Source organism: Saimiri boliviensis, chromosome 16 (assembly GCF_048565385.1).
Source record: "Saimiri boliviensis isolate mSaiBol1 chromosome 16, mSaiBol1.pri, whole genome shotgun sequence".
Lineage (NCBI taxonomy): Eukaryota > Metazoa > Chordata > Mammalia > Primates > Cebidae > Saimiri > Saimiri boliviensis.
This window is the reverse complement of record NC_133464.1, coordinates 59185457-59206325: the sequence shown is the minus strand read 5'-3', so window position 1 is coordinate 59206325 and position 20869 is coordinate 59185457. Positions and strand designations below refer to the sequence as shown.

The 20869-nt window shown below is 38.1% G+C and overlaps 1 protein-coding gene and 1 long non-coding RNA gene across 4 annotated transcripts in view; one reads left to right on the top strand and one right to left on the bottom strand.

Annotated features, from left to right (window-relative positions):
- Window positions 1–20869, bottom strand: part of DLEU7 (deleted in lymphocytic leukemia 7) — a 114482-nt gene that overhangs the window by 7493 nt on the left and 86120 nt on the right. Inside the window, exon 2 of one of the 2 annotated variants that reach the window (XM_074387667.1) lies at window positions 14758–19331. The exons of the other annotated variant lie outside the window; for it this stretch is intronic. Coding sequence (XP_074243768.1) covers window positions 19302–19331 — 30 coding nt within the window. The 3' untranslated portion in view covers window positions 14758–19301. Of the gene's footprint in view, window positions 1–14757; window positions 19332–20869 lie in introns of those variants that run through there. 2 annotated transcript variants of the gene reach the window in all.
- LOC141581623 (uncharacterized) overlaps window positions 1–20869 on the top strand; it is a 410679-nt gene that overhangs the window by 310559 nt on the left and 79251 nt on the right. For both annotated transcript variants that reach the window (XR_012514363.1, XR_012514364.1), the window contains 2 exons: window positions 12380–12508; window positions 19819–20021. This is a non-coding gene — a long non-coding RNA (uncharacterized LOC141581623). The remainder of the gene's footprint in view (window positions 1–12379; window positions 12509–19818; window positions 20022–20869) is intronic.

The following is a 20869-nucleotide window of genomic DNA, read 5'->3' as shown; positions in this document are numbered from 1 at the left end:
AAAAAAAAAAAGATGGAGCAAATGAAGGTATGTGTTCGTTTGTGTGTGGGTGTGAGGTAGGAGAATAGGGTCTGGAGGCAGGGAATCTAAGGCTGATTCACTGACTTCTAGAACTAAATCAAAAGGAAAAGAAAACCCCACCTTTCCACCCCCAAGTAACAAAAGGATCAGACACTGTGGCACTGCATAGCAGATAAAAAATGGAAAGTACCTCTGATTGGTACCCTCCTGCAACCAGTCAGATGAGTGGTGGCCCAAGTCTTCATGTCTAACTTTGTAACTTCAGTTCAGCCTCTGATGGTCACCTCCTGCAGCCAGACTGGTAATGGGCCACGTCTTTATTTACGTAGAGTGTAACCAAATAACCAATGGGAAACCTGTAGTGGATATTTAAACCCCAGAAAATTCTGTCACCAGTGCTCTTGAGTGGAGTGTACTTTCGTTTCAATAAGTTTGCTTTCATTGCTTCATTCTTTCGTTGCTTTGCTTGTGAGTTTTGTCCAATTCGTTGCTCAAAACACCAAAACCTGGACAACTTGTAATCAAGACCCTCCACCAGCAACATGTGTATGTGTTTTTGAGGTGGTAGGTAGCTGAGATTGAAGGTGAGTGGATTTGTGAATTGAATAACAATACATATCCTACTTAAAAATGTTAAAAGTTGGAAATCATCTCTTTTTGTGATAACACATTTCTCCTCCCTGGGAATCTGTTGGACAGATCGGAGCTGGCAGGGTAGGGTCTGTATTGTTGTAGCTGCCATGGCGATGGCGGGAAGTGAGCTTTCTTCTAAAAACATCACTGGCCCAAGAACAAGCCCAGGCAAGTCTGCAGTTCAGTGACTTACAAGTATTTTCTTATTCTAAAATGTTGCAGTGATAATTGCTAAGAAGTATAAGCAAAGCAAAAGGAGGCTGTGTTTGTCTTTTCTTCCTAATTAATCCCTTTCCTTACATTTTTCTTAATTATCTACACACCTGAAGGCAAGTCCCTCCCAATTACAAAGCCAATGCCTATTTTCTGAAACAGAAAATTTAAAAAACATTTTTTGCCAACTTGAACATATATTTAAGCCTCTAAGTGAAATATTTTAAAAGCTACCTATAATATTCCATTTATTAATCTACACATATGTATATTAATTGCATAAAACTGAAAAGAAAATTATATACACTCATACTTTGGAATATTGCTTTACTCTACTGTGATATTTCATGAAACAATCTGTTCTCGTGTGTCATGTGTGTCTTAGCTGTCAGCAACTTTGCTGTCACTGGAAACCCTTTCTGATTTTTTTTAAACAGTTTTCCAAAACGCACTATCTTCTCTGCCACCCATGTTTTTATAACACAGCAATTTTAAAATACAGATGTAATGCTATTACAGAAAATTTTATCCCAGACCACCGCAAGTATCCATTCCTACAAGCTAGGACAGGTTTTTTTTAATAATTCATCATCCATGTTTTAGTGATCTCCATCATGTTTCACTTACTGTGTTGCTTTTATTTTTTTTATTTTCAGTTTTTTCGATGTAAAAAAAATTTTTTAAGTCCATATATTTTATTTTTTCTTAATTGTACTTTAAGTTCTGGGGTACATGTGCAGAACATGCAGGTTTGTTACACAGGTATACACGTGTCATGGTGGTTGGCTGCATCTATCACCTTGTCATTTGATGGTATTTCTCCTAATGCTGTCCCTCCACTAGCCCCTCACCCCCTGACAGTCCCCGTGTGTGATATTCCCCTCCCTGTGTCCATGTGTTCTCATTGTTCAACTCCCACTTATGAGTGGGAACATGCTTTTTTAAAAAAGCAATACACACTGTGTTGTACACTGTTTCGCAGGCATGTATACACTTACTGTGTTACTTTTTTTAAAAAAGCTTATGTTCGGCTGGGTACGGTGGCTCACACCTGTAATCCCAGCACTTTGGGAGGCCAAGGCAGGCAAATCACGAGGTCAGGAGTTCAAGACCATCCTGGCCAACATGCTGAAACCCCGTCTCACTAAAAATGCAAAAAACTAGTTGGGCATGGTGGCAGGTGCCTATAATCCCAGCTACTCAGGAGGCTGAGGCAGGAGCATTGCTTGAACCCAGGAGGTAAAGGTTGCAGTGAACGGAGATTGCACCACTGCACTCCATCCCAAGTGACAGTGTGAGACTTCATCTCAAACAAAAAAAGAAAAGAAAGAAAAGCTAAGAAAAGTTTATGTTCAATGGCATACAAGACTTGAAAGAATGAGTTAAAATCCCAAAGGAAAGATGATCACACTATGTGAAATTTCTTTGATTCCTTTTATTCTTAATTCAAAATAAATTGTTAGGTGACCTAACAAAATAGCAGTAGTCACAACAACTAACACTTCCTGAGCCTTTATCATTTGCCAAACACTATTGAAACACACTATGCATAGTAACTTATATAAGGGCTTCTATCTCAAGAGTGCTTTCAGAGTGTGGCAGAGGAGGCTCCCTGAGCAGATACAGCTGTGGACCAGACGAAACATCACTCACTGTTGTGTCCTGAGGGCATCGGATGGTTTCTACTCTATTTCTCAAAGGGAAATAGAAGATCTCAGCAACATGCCATTGTTTCAGATAAGTGGTTCTCAGCACTGGTCTGCATATTAGAACCATCTGAGGAGCGTTTTAAAAACATTGATGATGCTCAAGCCTCAACCCAGAGCAAATACATCAGAATTTATTTATGGTGGAGTCAGAGCATCAATAGATTTCAGAGCTCCTCAGGTGACTCTAATTTTTAACCACCCTGAGAAACAATGTTTTAGATTATTACACACAAACCAAGCGTCCTCATATTTCTTCCTAGATGAACTGAATGTCCTGTATCTACTAGCAAGTTGGGAAATACTAACCATACTCTTTCAATATTCAGCAGCTTTTCAAAAGTTCTGCTTAGAGGAATGCCTGGTGGAATCACGGGTCTTACCTGTTTGATTAGAATGCATCCACGTTCTTCTGGACTCATAGCACCACCTGGAGACTGGTGCAGGGGATGTATCTCTCCACGCCCTCTCCCCACTCATTAAGGGTGCACCGAACTCCTCAACTCTGTCCCCCACCTGCCCACACTCGCACACACATTTCCTGTCTCATATCTCTCAATCTTTAGTTGATCATACTAGAGACATTCTCTTTCTGATGTAACAATTCTTTCTATCGTTTTTTTCTTCTACTGAAGCCCACATGACACAATAATAATAGTAACTTCCATTTTGACCATGTTAAAATTGTACGAGATCTACTCTTTGTTTACTATGGAATTAAATTAGAAATCAATAGCAATAAGATAGAAAACCCCCAAATATTTTGAAATTAAATAAATTTCTAAATACTATAATTATGGCTCAGAAAAGAAATTACAAGAAAAATTATAAAATATATGAAACAATGAAAACATTATAAACTGTGCATCTAATGTCCAATATCTGTAAGGAACTTAAACACATTTACAAGAAAAACAAACCTATTAAAAAGTGGGCAAAGAACATAAACACTTGTCAAAAGAAGACATACATGCTGTCAACAAGCATATGAAAAAAGCCCAATATCACCAATCGTTAGAGAAATGAAAATCAAAACTACAATGAGATACCATCTCACATTAGTTGGAATGATCATTACTAAAAAGTCAAAAAAATAACAGATGCTGGCAAGATTGCAGAGAAAAGGAAATGCTTATACATCATTTCTGGGATTGTAAATTAGTTCAACCATTGTGGAAAGCAGTGTGGCCTTTCCTCAGACAGCTAAAAACAGGACTGCTATTCAACCTGGCAATCTCATCACTGTATACCCAAAGAAATATAAATCATTCTGTCATGAAGATACATGCACATGTGTGTTGATTACAATACTATTAACAATAGCAAAGATATGGAATCAATCTAAATACCCATCAGTGGTAGACTGGATAAAGAAAACGTGGTACATATACATCATAATATTGAATACTATGCAGTCATAGTAAAAGAAAGAAGTCATGTCCTTTTTGGGAACATGGAGGTCATCATCCTTAGCAAATTAATGCAGAAACAGAAAACCAAATACCACATGTTCTCACCTGTAAGTGGCAGCTAAATAATGAGAACATGTGGACACAAAGGGGCACAACAGACACAGGGGCCTAATTGAGGGTGGAGGGTGGGAGGAAGGAGGGGAGTAAAATACATAACTATTGGGTACTGGGCTTAGTACCTGGGTGATGAAGTAATTTGTAAAGCAAACCCCCGTGACACGAGTTTACCTGTATAACAAATCTGCACATGTACCCCAATCCTAAAATAAAAGTTAAAAGAAAGATGTATTTAAATTTGTGAAATGTAGCAAAAGCAATCCCTAGAGAAAATTTTATAGTTTTTAATGTTTAGATTACCAGAGGAATGATCTAAAATTGGTGGCCAAGATTCTGTTTCAAGAAGAAAGAAAAGAAAAACAATAATTTCAAAATGAATAAAGGAAATAACCTTAAAAGTAGAGAAATTTAACAAAGCCAATATGTGGAAAATACCCACAAAACTGATAAACACCCAGTTAGACAGAGAAAAAAGGAGAAAGAGAGAAGGAGAGAGAACTCAAAGTAGTAATACCAAGAGTGAAGGAAAGATTGTCACTACAGACCCTACAAAGATTAAATGGATGAGAAGTACATACCAGAAATTGAGCAACTTAGTCGTACAAATTCCTTGAAAGATACAACTTATGCGAGGTGAAATCTGACACAAGGTGAAACTGAAATCAGAATGGCCCAATAACATGTTTAAAAATACTAATTCCCACAATAAAAATATCAGGATAGTTTTTTGGACAGTTTGACAGGAAAAAATTTATCCAACATTTAACTGGTTTGTGGAGTGGGGAACTCCAATCTCATACAAAATCTCTCAGAAAATAGATCACTTCCCCATTTATTTTGTGAGGTCAATAAAACCTTAATACAAAAAGCCGTCAAAGACATTTAAAAAGAAAAAAAAAATGCTAGACTGATATCTCTCATGCACATAAAAGCAAAAATATTTAACAAAATCTTATCAAATTGAAATAGTCAAAATATTAAAAGATAATACATTATGACCAAAGGGAGTTTATCCTAGGAATTCAAGATTGGTTTAACATTTGAAATTTAACCAGTCACAGGTGTACCTCATTTTATTATGTTTCGTTTCATCGTGTTTCAGATATTAAGGGTTTTTTTTTTTTTAATACAAGTTTAGGTTCGTGGCAACCTTGCATCAGCAAATCTATTGGTGCCACGTTTTTTTTTTAACAGCATGGGCTTGTTTTGTGTCTCTGTCTACACATTTTGGTAATTCTTGCAATATTTCAAACCTTTTCATTATTATTATATCTATTATCGTGATCTGTGATCAGTAATCTTCGATGTCATATTGTGAGTGTTTTAGGGCACCATAAGCCATGCCCGTAAAAGATGACAGACTCAATGGATCAATGTTGTGTGTGTTCCGGCTGCCCCGACGACTAGCCATTCCCCATCTCTCTCCCTTTCTTTGGTCCTCCCTGTTCCCTGAGATACAACAATGTTGCAGTAAGGCCAATTAGTAACCCTACAATGGCGTCTGAGTGTTCAGGTGAAAGGAAAAGTCTCTCTTCCTTTAGGTTAATGGCTTGCTTTAAAGTAAAAGCTAGAATTGATTAAACTTAGCAAGCAAGGCATGTGAAAAGCCAAGTAGGCCAGAAGCTAGGCCTCTTGCACCAAACTGTCAATCAAGATGTGAATGCAAAGAATTCTTGAAGCAATTTTAAAGTGTTACTCCAGGAAACACATGAATGATAAGAAAGTGAAACAGCCTTATTGCTGATATGGAGGAAGTTTGAATGGTCTGGATAGTAGATCAAACCATCCACAATATTCCCTTAAGCCAAAGCGTAATTTAGAGCAAGGCCCTGCCTCTTTTCAACTCTGTAAAGGCTGAGAAAGCTGCCAAAGAAATGCTTGAAACTAGCAGAGGTTGGTTGATGAGGTTTAATGGATGAAGCAGCATAATATGTTAATGGTAGAATTTAGATGGTACGTTCTTAATGTAAAATTATTTCAACTTTTCTATATATCTGAAATTTTTCATGATAAAATTATGGGGAAAAAAACCTCAACAGTAACCACTGCCTTTGTTTTGAACCTACACCCACAAAAGAATTTTTTTAGGGAGGAGTATTTTATCACTGACATTGTTTAGAATTGCCAGTACATGGAGATTACAAAAAGCAAGTCAACATTCAGTCAGGCTTATTCTTGTTTTTAAATTCTCAACGGCAATGCACACCTTATTGCCTGCACCCAGGGAGTTCCCTCCTACACTGCCTCTGGTACGTGAATAGTGTCATGGAATTGGAAAAAGTGTAATGACAAGAATCTGCTTGATTCCAGAGTTCTTTCCATGCCAACACTCTTTCCACACTATCCTGCTACCTACACAGCGAATCATACAGAGATGAAAAAGATACAAATGTTGCCTACAAGAAATCATAGTGTAATGGACTCAGATGCGCACTTATATATTTGTGATACAAGATGAATATTATATATTTTCAAATAACATGCTGGAAGAAAATGGGGGAAAGTTTCTTGGACGAGGTAGTGTCTGAGATGTACTGTGTTAGCTACTTAAACTCATGTGGCGTTCATAAGCTCAAGTTCAAAATTTCTAACCTTGTCTACAAGTTATTAGGTAATCTGATCCCTTTCTACCTATCCTCATCCTGGACATCTCCCAGTGAGCACCCCCTTAAAAATACACACACACACACCTGATTTATGTTCTTCTAATCATGTTCTTTCCCACCTTGTGGCTTTCCCAGGGCACTACCCTACCTGGAATGCTCTTCCCTTATTTCTGCCTCTCCTCCCACCTTCTACTTCACCTACCCCAATCCTATTCATTCTTCAGCAGTTAGATAAAAGACCGCTTTCTCAGTAACTTCTTCTCAGGCCTCTCAGGCTGGGTTGCTTCCCCTTTTTTCTTCTTTGGGACACAGAACACAATTGTTACTATACCGTTTTTGTGTGTAAATTTCATTGTGGTCCAGATTAGAAGATCTGCAGCATCTGGAACTAAGTTTGACTTGTTTCCTACAGTAACCCAGTAGGCATTCAATAAAGATTTGTTGCGTGAATAGACCTGGATGACGTAGTACAGTAGATGAATCCATGAGTGAAGAAATGGCAGGCCTTTAACACTCAGTTGTGACTGGAGATGGAGGCGAATACCCTCTGGAGACAGGCAAACCTTGAGCCAAAATCCAGAGTGAGAAGGGACGAGAAGAGACACAGAGACGTGGGTGATAGGTACTCTCTGAGACTGATTTTTTTTATGGAATTTTAAAAATAAACTCTCAAGAGGCTTTTGTGTGTATCCTGGAGGGGACCGGACATGAACTACCTTTTTTAAGAAACAGGTAGATTAGAGGAACGAGGAAGAATCTGCGAAAATTCTCACTAGCCACATCTCTAATGAGAGTTTCTAGGGAATGTTCTTTTTCTGCGACATCTCACAATGCCACAGAGACCAAAACTGGGATGTGGCCAGATCCTCAAGAATTCTCACTTTCTCATCGGCACAGTCCAACCCTACCTAGTCCCGTTTGGCTAAATGCTTAGATGTATAGTTACCCTGGACTCCCTCTTGGGGGCATATAAAGCTTCCCAAAGAAATGATTCTAGATATCTAGATTTTTTTACATTAAATCAGAAATGGGTTAATGGTAGGGTATATATCGAGAGACTGCGTAGAGAGTTGAGCCCTGCCTTGTTATTGAGACCACACACTAGTTCATTGATTTCTGCTCCGTTTCCTTAGTCCTGACAGGAATTTAAATGTTTCAAGTTCTTTTAAGCCTGAAAATGTATGAAGAGCTTTATTCCAAAAAGGTGTTCACACACTCTTTCCTGCAGTATTTAGGCTTCTATTTATTGATCCCTTGGTACATTCCATCCTAATGATGGGCAAAAAGGAAAAAGAGGAAAACTAAAACAGTGCGTACAACCCCAAACCATAATAATGTAACAGTAAACCATTCTCTCAACATCTGGAGTCCTGTGGGCAACTTTCCTAATAAGAAAATCGAGTCATTTTAAATCCATGTCCACACAAAGACTTACAAACCATAGGCTTATTTCTTTTAATCTTTTCTGAACTTTCTCTGTGACTAAACCTGAATTTCAATTTCCTGGTGTGCATAAAATTAGGATATTAAACTAATAGAGTTCTGCCTGCTCCCATGACAGATAGAACAGGCATTGCTAATCACTTACAGAAAATTTCACAACACAATATACCAGGCAGTCGCTATCATTCGGCTCAAGACTACACATGAGCTGAAATCTATTTGCTGTCCAGGAACAAAGAGGTCCCTAAGCTTTTTTATAGATAATCTCTGAAGTCTATGGTTCTAAACCAAGCCTATATGAAGCAATAGTCTCAAATACAGAAGCATATACATTTACAAGCTCTCAACCTAAGAACTTTCATAGATGCAAACAAATGAACCAAAGCAAAAATGCATCCATTCTATTGAAAACCCTTGTATTACTAGTATTACTGTTATTACTTTGTGGGTAAATGAACACCCCCAACCTTTTTGGACCGTACCTGCTTTTTAGTGAAAAGCCCTCTGTACGCCACTTTTCCATTATCTTTCTCACATCCTTATTTCTTCCTGAAGTCATAGAAACACTTGCAATAGGCTTGTTCACCCTGGGCCCCTCTCCCCTCTACACTCCGGACAACTGTGTCTCTACCACCACCTGCTTCTTCATCGAAATCTCTCTCAGGGAAGCTCTAATAAAGTCAGCCAAACTGAAGTGTAGCTGACAGCTAATGTCGAAACAGTCTTCTCCTCTCAACATATTTCTACTATGCTCCCAACAGAAGGGATGAATTTCTAGTTATAGAATATTTTGTTTTCCAATTAGAAGGATTAGAAAGTTATTTGGAAGAAGGAGCAAGGGAGAAGGGCCTTCTCAGTTTCCCTAAATTATTCCCTGACGATGTATGCCTAATCCTCCTCCTCAAATGCCAGCTTTATAGACATCTATTAAAATACCTGGAACATCTATTCTGAAGATATGGCTCATGAACCATCTAAATCAGAAAGCCATGGGTATTTGGTAAATGTGCAGATGATTGAGCTCTTTCCCTAAACTAAAAACCAAAATCTCTTGGGCTGGGCCCCAGGAATGTGTAATTCATCAAGTTTTCCTACTCTGACCAGGGGAGTTCTTATACAAAAATAAATTTGAGGACAACTGTTTCAAAGTAAAGGCTCAGTAAATCTATCTACATCAACATTTACACATTTCCTGTTTTATTGCTGTTCCCCAGACAGATTATAAACTGCCTGAGAGCAAAAACTATATCTCATTGTTTAAGAATTCCCCATAGCTGTTCCTACCTTAGTTTTTTTTAATGATTTTACATTTGAGGAGCGCTTTCCCAATTAGTATCATAGAAGGAATAGTATTTCTCACTAGAAACCATGACAATTCAATGAAGTGGGCACTGATCAGATATTTAAATTATATACGAATTAAATAAGAATGCAAAAACCCAGTAATACATTGTCCTTTGTTTATTCATTTTACAGACTTTTCTTTCAGTGTTTGCATGCAAGGGCCAAATGCACGTTACATGCAAATTGTCAAACTTAGTATGCTCTTCAGTGCATTACTATGATTTTATTATGCATTGTAGCCAAATTTACTTTCTTCAGAATTGGAAATGGTCTCACATACAGATGTTCACTTTAAACACAATTTCATGAGTACATCTACTCAAGTGAATTTAAGCAACATTTATTTTGCCCTAAGATATTCAAAAATTCTTTTGAATGTTGCTTAAAATTGCTTGTCCCGGAATTGGGACAAGTCTTTAAGATTAACAGAGAAGTTTAGGTACAAGAGATTTTTAAGGTTTTGGAACAAGAGTAGTAGTATACAAACATATTTGTGTTTTCCAATTTTCTGAAAAAAAAAAAAAAGAAGAAGAAATGCAATAAATGAGTAAGAGAGCAAAATTAAACATTACTTGACTTTTTTGTGTAAGAGCATTTGGTGGAAAGTTTATTGTCCTCTTATGTGTACTCTTTGAAACTGAGACTATTGCATTTGCTGTTTTCTTCTTTTTTATGTTTAAAGAAACCCTAAAATGGCGTAAGTAATTGAACCAAGTTCTTTAGAAATCAGGCAACACCTTCCACTTGCCCAAGGAGTGTATATTTCTTGGAGTAGGGCTAACACAGGAAGCCACACTCAGGGTTCAAGGTTTATGATTTGTATTTAATGTGGTTTGCAGCCCTGTTTTCTTTATGAAGGTGATGACTGAAGAGAAACTCTCAACCCAGAGACACTCAGATGAAGTAGTTGCAAACACTGATGAGGTGGATGGGAGATCAGCTGGGTCTTGGTCTGTACAGACCAGGGGCCAGAAAACTGTCTGTAAAGGGCCAGATAGAAAATATATTTGAGTTTTGGCGTTAAAGAGTCTTTTTTGTAACTACTCAACTGTGATGTTTTATGAAAGCAGCCAGAGGCAGTGCATACAAGAATTGAGACTGTGTCCCAATGAAACATAACATAAAAACAGGTGACCCATGGGCTGAAGTTTGCTGACCTCCTGTGAGGAGGAAGTTAACATAGTCAAATTTGCTGACAGAAAGTAGAATGGTGGTTGTCAGGGGCTAGACGGTGTGGGAAATGGGGAGTTAGTGTTTAACCAGTACAATTTCAGTTTTGGGAGGTGGAAAAATTTCTGGAGATGGATGGTGGTGGTAATGTGAATGTACTTAATGCCATCTAGCCATAGAGTTAGAGATGGTAAATTTTATGTTATGTGTATTTTACCACAATAAAAAAAAGAAAATATATATACACATTTGTGGTTGTTCTTCCTATAATATCCTTGTTAGAATGGATTATCTTGTCAAATATCCAAGCCTCAAATTTAAAATGCTGAAAGAAGTCATGACAACCTTAAATGAAACCAAGTGACAGAAGTGAAAGGAAATTTATCTTCCTGGTCTCTTTTTTTTTAATCCTCTTTGGGATGGGTATTTATGCCTCTGGTTGGTGTTCTCTGAATGGCAGTGAATTTCGTGATTCTTTCAGTCTATTTAATAGAAAAGACAATATACATATTCAAAGGGAATTCAAATTAGAACAAAAAAAAAGGAACCAAAAGTTTAATTGTAGTTATAGCAAGGCAAATTTTTCAGATGGAATAAACTGAAACAATTTAATAAATATTTTGAAAACCATGATGAAGCCAACTCTACTATATATTTATGTAGCTGTAATGTCTAATAACTGTCTTCGAGAACAAGATCATAGTCAGTTATGCTCCATCAACTTATTACTGATCTGTAGGCTTCAGTTTCCTTATTCACAAAATGGAGATAATAGCAAGCAATACTTCCTAAGGTCCTTAGCAGAATCAAGTTTTTAGAGTAGTACCTGGCACACAATAAATTCTGTGCAAGCATTTGTTAAAACAAATACTTATTTATTTAATAGCAATTAACACTGGCTAGGTATTTTTTTACAACCCAATTTCATGTCCATTAACTCTTTGATTGGGTTTTTTTTTTTTGTTTTTTTTTTTTTTGAGATGGAGTTTCACTCTTGTTACCCAGGCTGGAGTGCAATGGCGCGATCTCGGCTCACTGCAACCTCCGCCTCCTGGGTTCAGGCAATTCTCCTGCCTCAGCATCCTGAGTAGCTGGGATTACAGGCACGCGCTACCATGCCCAGCTAATTTTTTGTATTTTTAGTAGAGACGGGGTTTCACCACGTTGACCAGGATGGTCTCGATCTCTTGACCTCGCGATCCATCCGCCTCGGCCTCCCAAAGTGCTAGGACCACAGGCTTGAGCCACCGCTCCCGGCCAACTCTTTGATTCTTAAGCAATCCTACAATGAAAGGAAAATAACTAGAGAAGTGCTAAAAAATCATTGTCGCCTAGTTCAGCCGAGGCAATGCGATTTAAGCCTTCCTGAGCCTTACTTTCTTTCACTTCTCAATCAGCTATCCTGTGGCCTTATTCTTCCATCACAGGTGTCAATGGATACATTTAATTTCCTGACAAAATAGGTAATCTATCAAAATTCAGTCATTTTCGTTTAAATAGAATCAATAAAATAAAGACGTTTTGAACATTTGGACATTTTTGTCTAGTATCTTCCCTTCTGACTACGAATCACCTTTTGGTATTATACATGTACACACACACGCTTTCATCAGTGTGATTCTACTTTTTCTGGGAAAGTTCTATTTCAGCCCCCTGAATTTTTACTAGATTTATCCCTTTATAATACACTTTCTACTTCCACACTGTTTTTCAGGGCATTCTAAGGGAAGACGACACAAAGATGAAGAGAGGCAGCCTAGTAGACAAAACAGAAATGAATTTTGACATCAAAAAAGGATGGACATTCAAACCCAAGCTTTGTCACTCAGCTGCAAGGCCTTGGGTGAGTTAACCGGCTTCTTCTAACCAGTTTTCTCTACCTGCATGCATATGTATTGTTGTACAATTATTATAGACATATTGTGGAAGGTACACACACACACACACACACACACACACACACACACACAATGAATATAAGCATCCTTGTGAAAAATAAACCATAAAATTACCCATGGACATAAATTTTCATGCAATATAACCAAAAGGTAATGATAATAGGAACTAGGATGCATGAAATGTAGCATTTTTATGACTTCTGAATGGGTTAGAATTGTTATTGTTAAGTAAAAGTAATCATAGGTGATTAAATCAATGTTTTCTGAGGTTAATTCTCAAGTTACTGTGGCTGTGATCTGTCTGCAGGTTAGGAAACTATTGGGGAAAGGAGTGGACTTTGTATATAAAACTCATGTAAAAATATGAGGCATTCCATTTATGCTCTCCAACCAATACATACATTAAAAAGAAAAGAGAAATTGTGGGTGAGAGAGAGAGAAAAAAAGTGTGTGTGTGTGTGTGTGTGTGTGTGTGTGTGTGTGTGTGTGTGTATGTGTGTGTGTGTTGGGGGGGCACATAACATGGATGAATAAACACAGAGAATGTGTTTTAGGATCATGAAATTTGGAAGAAGAGAGGGTCTGTACAGATGATCTCTCTCCCTGACCTCCTTTAATAGATGAAGAAGCCCAAGATGTCACAGCCAGGTCAAACATCTAGCTGGTGCCAGTCACAGAACACAGGTTGTCACCACTTTCCATTCTGCCACCCATCTGACGGCCCTGAGAGCCTGGGCTGTGTTTCTGTAATGATGGTTTTGCATCCACACTCCCCCAGCCTATCCCAGAGAGAAAGATAGGAGTTGTAAACTTTGACTTATGCAGTTGAATGAGACATTGTTTGATGGAAGCGTGTGGGCGGGGAGGCTAACAAACAGCCAATTGCCAACTCTTGAAGCAAACATGCTCTCTTTATCCCCCAATGTAGTTTTTGATGTAATGAGCATGGCTTCCAATTTTTTTGCAAATGGGCATACTGGTGACCATGGCAACTGGCATGCTCAAAAGATGCCCTGTCAGGGGCTCTGAAAGGCCTAAATACATTTGTATTAGGTGGGCATAGCCATCCTGGCTAGTGCTTAACAAACACCCCACTAGACCATGCTTCTCAAAATCAAGCGCACAAACATTTGTGTTTCACTAAACAGAAATGAATAAGACTCCAATAGGAAGAAGCAAAGAGATTTTTGCGTGTGTACACAGCTGTGTTATGAAGTAATAAAGAGAATGCTCATATGAATAATGATTGCACATGTGTGTTCAATTTATTTCTTTTACGTCTTACACAGACTCCCTTAACTTTTTTTCTTTTTTTTTTTTTCTTTTTTTTTTTTTTTTTGGTATGAAGTTGTTCAGAAATCAATCACAGGTTTCACTGCTGGCCAGGACAGGGGTCTTGATTGCTCCTTTCACAGGACAGGGTCCCAACAGCATTTCTATGTTTAGAAGCCACCCTGGGTCATTAGTAAATTATACTTTAGAAAAATAAAACTATTCTGTTCCTTGACGATAAAGGACACAAGTCTAATGGTTTGACTCTACTAGAGAGGAAATTAAATTTTGAAACGTCTGTATCTACAAATAGAGTCTCTAATTATTTTTAAAAGGCTAAATATGGCTTTTAGAGCAAATAAAGATGGAAAGAGTCACAAGCCATGTGGGTGTCCTCAGGTGACAGTCCCACCTCAGGTCCCCAGTCCCACCTTTTTTTAAAGGATTGTTTGCTTCCTTAGTACAGAACCCAAGGAGGCTGGTCTAAGAGTCTGTGAATGTTTTTGAAGAAGAAAATGAGAAGGAAAAAAATGAGAGAGAGGGAGACAGACAGAAAACAAGAGAGAAGAAGTGGAAGGAGAAGGATAAGAAAAAGAGAGAAGACAGAATTAGAGAGAAGAGGTGAAATATCTAGATATTCTTCAGTATGCTGATTGTCTATGGTTCATGAGGCTGTGGCAGTCTCCTCTTTCATGTCTGCAGGCAGGGCAATCTACATGCTTCTTTTTTCCATAGGTTATTGTAATACAGATGGTATTTGGTTACATGAGTAAGTTATTGAGTGGTGATCTGTGAGGTTTTGGTGCACCCATCACCTGAGCAGTATGCACTGCACCCTATTTGTAGTCTTTTATCCCTTGCCCCACTCCCACCCTCCCCCCCAAGTCCTCAAAGTCCATTGTATGATTCCTATGCCTTTGCATCCTCATAGCTTAGCTCCCACATATCAGTGAGAACATATGATGTTTGATTTTCCATTCCTGAGTTACTTCATTTAGAATAATAGTCTCCAATGTCATCCAGGTTGCTCCATATGCAGTTAATTTATTCCTTTCTATAGCTGAGTAGTATTCCATATATATATATATATGTATATATGGTTTCTTTATCCACTCTTTGATTGTTGGGCATTTGGGTTGGTTCCACAATTTTGCAATTGCAAATTGTGCTGCTATAAAAATGTATGTGCAAGTTTCTTTTTCATATAAATACTTCTTTTCCTCTGGGTAGACACCCAGTAGTTGGATTGCTGGATCACATGGTTGTTCTACTTTTAGTTCTTTAAGGCATCTCCACACTGTTTTCCATAGCAGCTTACTAGTTTAAATTCCCACCAGCAATGTAGAAATGTTTCCTGATCACTGCAGCAATGCCAACATCTACGGTTTTCATGATTTTTTTTTTTTTTTATTACAGCCATTCTTGCAGGAGTAAGGTGATATTGCATTGTGGTTTTGATTTGCATTTCCCTGATCATTAGTGATGTTGAGCATTTTTTCATATATTTGTTGGCCATTTGTATATGTTCTTTTGAGAATTGTCTATTCATATCCTTAGTTCACTTTTTGATGGGAGTGTTTGGTTTTTTTCTTACCAATTTGTTTGAGTTCGTGGTAGATTCTGGATATTTTTCACATGTATAGATTGTAAAGATTTTCTCCCACTCTTTGTTTGTCTGTTTACTCTACTGACTGTTCCTTTTGCCATGCAAAAGCTCTTTAGTTTAATTAAATCCCAACTATTTATCTTTGTTTTTATTACATTTGCTTTTAGGTTCTTGGTCATTAAATGCTTGCCTAAGCCAATATCTAGAAGGATATTTCCAATATTATCTTCTATAATTTTTATAGTTTCAGATCTTAGATTTAAGTCCTTAATCCATCTTGAGTTGATTTTTGCATAATGTGAGAGATGAGAATCCAGTTTAATTCTCCTACATGTGGCTAGCCAATTATCCCAGCCCCATTTGTGGAAAAAAAATCCTTTCCCCACTTTATGTTTTTGTTTGCTTTGTTGAAGATCAGTTGGCTGTAAGTACTTGGATTTATTTCTGTGTTCTCTATTCTGTTCCATTGGTCTATGTGCCTATTTTTATACCAGTACCATACTGTTTTGGTGACTATGGCCTTATAATATAGTCTGAAATCAGATAGTGTGATGCCTCCAGATTTGTTCCTTTTGCTTACTTAGTCTTGCTTTGGCTATGCAGGCTCTGTTTCGGTTCCATATGAATTTTATAATTTTTTTTCTAATTCTGTGAAGAATGACGGTGGTATTTTGGTGGGGATTGCCTTGAATTTGTGAATTGCTTTTGGCAATATGGTCATTTTCACAATATTGATTCTACTCATCCATGAGCATGGGATGTGTTTCCATTTGTGTCATCTATAATTTCCCTCAGCAGTGTTTTGTAATTTTCCTTGCAAAGATCTTTCACCTTTTTGGTTAGGTACAGTCCTGAGTATTCAATTTGTGTGTGTGTGTGTGTGTGTGTGTGTGTGTGTGTGTGTGTGTGTGTTTTTGTTTGTTTTTGTTTGTTTGTTTGTGGTTTTTTTTGCAGCTATTGTAAATGAGGTTGAGTTCTTGATTTGATTCTCTGATAGGTTACTGTGAGGTATGGAAGAGCTGGATTTGTGTACATTAATCTTGCACCCAGAAACTTTGCTGAATTCTTTTATCAGTTCTAAGAGCTTTCTGGAGGGGTCTTTAGGGTTTTTGAGGTAAAAAAAAAAATCATATCATCAGCAAACAGTAACAGTTTGACTTCTTCTTTACTGATTTGGATGCCCTTTCTTGTCTGATGGCTCTGGCTAGGACTTTCAGTACTATGTTGAAGAGAATTGGTGAGAGTGGGTAACCTAGTCTCGTTCCAGTTCTCAGAGGGAATACTTTTAACTTTTCACCATTCAGTATTGTTAGCTGTGGATTTGCTATAGACATCTTTTATTACATTGAGGTATGTCCTTTCTATGCCAATTTTGCTGAGGGCTTTAATTATAAAGCGATGCTAGATTTTGTCAAATGCTTTTTCTGCATCTATTGAGTTATGTGATTTTTGTTTTTAATTCTGTTTATGTGATGTATCATATTTACTCACTTTCATATGTTAAACCATCCCTGCATCTCTGGTGTGAAACCCACCTGATAATAGTGAATTATCTTTTTGATACGTTGTTGGATTCAGTTAACTAGTATTTTGCTAAGGATTTTAACATCTATGTTCATCAGGAATATCAGTCTGTACTTTTCTTTTTTGGTTATGTCCTTTCCTGGTTTTGGCATTAGGGTCATGCTGGCTTCACAGAATGAATTAGAGAGGGTTCCTTCTTTCTCTGTCTTGTGGAATACAGTCAAAAAGATTGGTACCAATTATTTGAATGTCTGGTAGAATTCCGCTGTGAATCTGTCTGGTCCTGGACCTTTTTGTTGTTGGTGGTAAATTTTTAATTACCATTTCAATCTCACTGATTGTTATTGGTCTGTTCAGGGTTTCAAATTCTTCCTGATTTAAGCTAGGAGGGCTGTATTTTTCCAGAAATTTATCCAGTTTTCTAGCTTATGTGCATGAAGATGTTCATAGTAGACTTGAATGGTTTTTTTTTTTTTTTTTTTTTTTTTTGTATTTCAGTGGTATCAGTTGTAATATCTCCTGTTTCATTTCTTACTGAGGTTATTTGGATTTTCTGTCTTCTTTTCTTGGTTAATCTTGGTAATGGTCTATCAATTTTTATTTTTCTTTTCAAAGAACCAGCTTTTTGATTCATTTATCTTTTTTATTTTGTTGTTGTTGTTTCAATTTCATTTAGTTCTGCTCTGATCTTGGTTATTTCCTTTCTTCTGCTGGGTTTTGATTTGGTTTGTTCTTATTTCTCTAGTTCCTTGAGGTGTGGTCTTAGAATGTTAGTTTTTCAGTCTTTTCAATGTAGGCATTTAGGGCTACAAACTTTCCTCTTAGCACTGTTTTTGCTGTATTCCAGAGATTTTGACAGGTTGTGCCATTATTGTCATTTGGTTTGAAGAATTTTTTAATTTTCATCTTGATTTTGTTTTTTGACCCAATGCTCATTCAGGAACAGGTTATTTAATTTCCATGTATTTGCATGGTTTCGAAGGTTGCTTTTGGAGTTGATTTCCAGTTTTTTTCCATTGATCTGAGAGAGTGCTTGATATAATTTCAATTTTATGAAATTTATCGAGGCTTATTTTATGGCCTACCATATGGTCTCTCTTAAAGTTCCATGTACTGTTAAATAGAATGTGTATTTTGTGGTTGTTGGATGAAATATTCTGTATGTATCTGTTAAGTCCATTTGTTCCAAGGTATAGTTGAAATTCATTGTTTTTTTTTGTTGTTGTTGACTTTTTGTCTTGATGACCTATCTAGTACTGTCAGTGGAGTTTTGAAGTCCCTCACTATTATTGTGTTGCTGTCTATCTCATTTCTTAGGTCTATTTGCAATTGTTTTATAAATTTGGGAGCTCCAGTGTTAGGTGCATATATGTTTAGGATTGTGGTATTTTCCTATTGGACAGGCCTTTTACCATTATATAACGTCCCTCTTTGTCTCTTTTAATTGCTGTTGCTTTAAGCTTTGTTTTGTCTGATATAAGAATAGCTACCCCTGTTCCCCTTTGGTGTCCATTTGCATAAAATGCCTTTTCCACCCCTTTACTTTAAGTTTATTTGAGTCCTTATGTGTTAGGTGAGTCTCCTGAAGGCAGCAGATAGTTTGTCCCCGAGCTCTTATCCATTCTGCAGTTCTGTATCTTTTAAGTGGGGCAATCCAAAGGGCTGGTCTCACTCCCACTGTGCCCCCACCTAACATCCCTGAGTCTGTTTCCAGGCAGTGAGCGAGCAGGGTGTGAAAACTTGCCCCAGGCTATCTGCCTCCCAGCTGTGAAAGAACAGGGCTTGGTTCTTCCCCTGCCTGTGGATTCTGCACACCAGATTCACACCCTCCCCTGAGTTCCCACCAGGAGGCTTCTCACTCTGTTCAAATTGTTACAAAGTTCAGCTAGAGACTTCCTTCTCCCTGTGGTGTTTTCCCTCACACCTCTGGCTGCCCTCCCAAAGGGTCCCTGTAGTGCCAGGCAGCAATGGCCTGTTTGGGGACACACTGAGCTCCTGGGACCTTTCCCACTGCTCCCTCTACCCCTGTATTTTGCTCAGCTCTCTAAATTGACTCAGCTTCAGGTAAGATCGGAAACTTCTCCCGCAAACTAGACCTTCATTTTCCCCAGTAGGGGTGTGTGTTCAGGAGCAGAGGGTCTCCCTTTCCCACTTCTGCAGGTTGGGCACTCACAGTATTTGGGTGGTCTCCCCAGTCCTGCATGAGCAGTCTGCTTTCTTCAGAGGGTCTATGGGTCCTCTCGGGATTCTGGTTTATTCTTGCAGTCATTCCGAAACTAAAATTCATGATGCAAGCCTCTGCACACTGCTCTGTCCATCTGAGTCGGAGCTGCAATCTAGTTTTGCCTCCCAGCTGCCACAATGACCTTTAAAAAAAATTTGCAACAAAAAAATGAGGCAGGCTTCTAACCCAGCACCCAGATATAAACGAACTGTTCTTTTGTCATAGGAACCTTGACTTCCATTAATCTTCACTGGCCATAATTCCTCTTAACTTATTTACCCCTAATCTGCCATTCTAGGTTTATTGATAGACATCCAAAATGATCAGATATTCTCAGATGTTACTTTTTCATTTCAGCTGCATGGCATTCTGGGGTTTCCCTACCAGCCAAACCAATGCAAAACTTGTCACTGTAAACTCACAAGTTCATACCTTCAGTCTAGGTTTCTTCCTCCTGGCACACTATTCGTCACTCTTGTTAACTACAATCAATTTCTGTTTTCCTCTAAACCTCCATCTTTTAGGCTGATCTTGATCACAAGCTGAGTAGATGGGTAGGGGATAAAATATGGAAATATTTCTCTTTCTAAATGTGATTATAAAATAGGAATTTGTTATGTCTTTTGCAGGCATATCTACAGCTCTTCAAATAAGCAATGTGATGTGAGAAAAAGTACAGAAGCTCCTTGAGTACTTTCCAGGGCTAACCAGCTGCTGAGGAGGGACCTCCAGGAAGGAGAGAAGCACTCTGATCCAGTCAGGGATTGACACCTAAAGTATCAACTCCACCATGTCTTCAGAACAGCTCTTCTAGACCTTGCATCCAATTGTGGTAACTATGAAATATTTTATAGCTCACTTAGTCTCCAGTATTGTTTTTCATTAACAATTTTTTTTTTTAGAGAGGTGAGGTTTAGTCGTGTTGCCCAGGTTGATCTCAAACTGCTGGCCTCAAGCAGTCCTCCCACCTCAGTCCCCCAAAGTGCTAGAATTACAGGTGTGAGCCACTACACCTGGCCCCAAGATGTATTTTTAACCATAACTGGGGCAAGTAACATGTTTAATGGAAAAAACAGATAATTTTTGAACTTTGTGATTTGGAAGCTTATTGCTAACAGTGCTAAAGAAAAGTTAAAAACATTCCAAAGTGTGTCTTTAAGACTGTGATACACATTGATTGAAGTGAGAAGACAACCAGTTAACTAAAGTTTCTTTTGTCCTTATTTCACTCTTGTATTAGTTATCCACTGCTGCATAACAAATTGCCCCCAAAGTCAGCAGTGCAAAAAAACACTGATTATGTTAGTTTCACAGTATTCACAGTTTCTATGAGTCAGGAATCCCAGTATTTTTCAGCTGGGTGCCTCTGGCTCAGCAGCTTTCATGAAGCAGCAGTTAAGTAGCCACCTAGGGCTGGGGCTGGGGCTGTGGTCTCCACTGAAGACTCCACAGGGGAAGCCAGCTCTAAGCCCACTTACCTAGTAGTGGTCAGGCCTCATGGGCAGTTAGACAGTGGGCTCTATATCTCACTGGCTGTTGGCTGAATGCCTCCTTCAGTTTCTTGTCACATGAACCTCTCCACGGGGCTACCTTTAAACACAACTGGTTTTCTCCAGAGTGAGGGATGAGAGAGAAGGAGAAAAAGGATACTCAAGAAAGAAGCCATAGTCTTTTTATGAC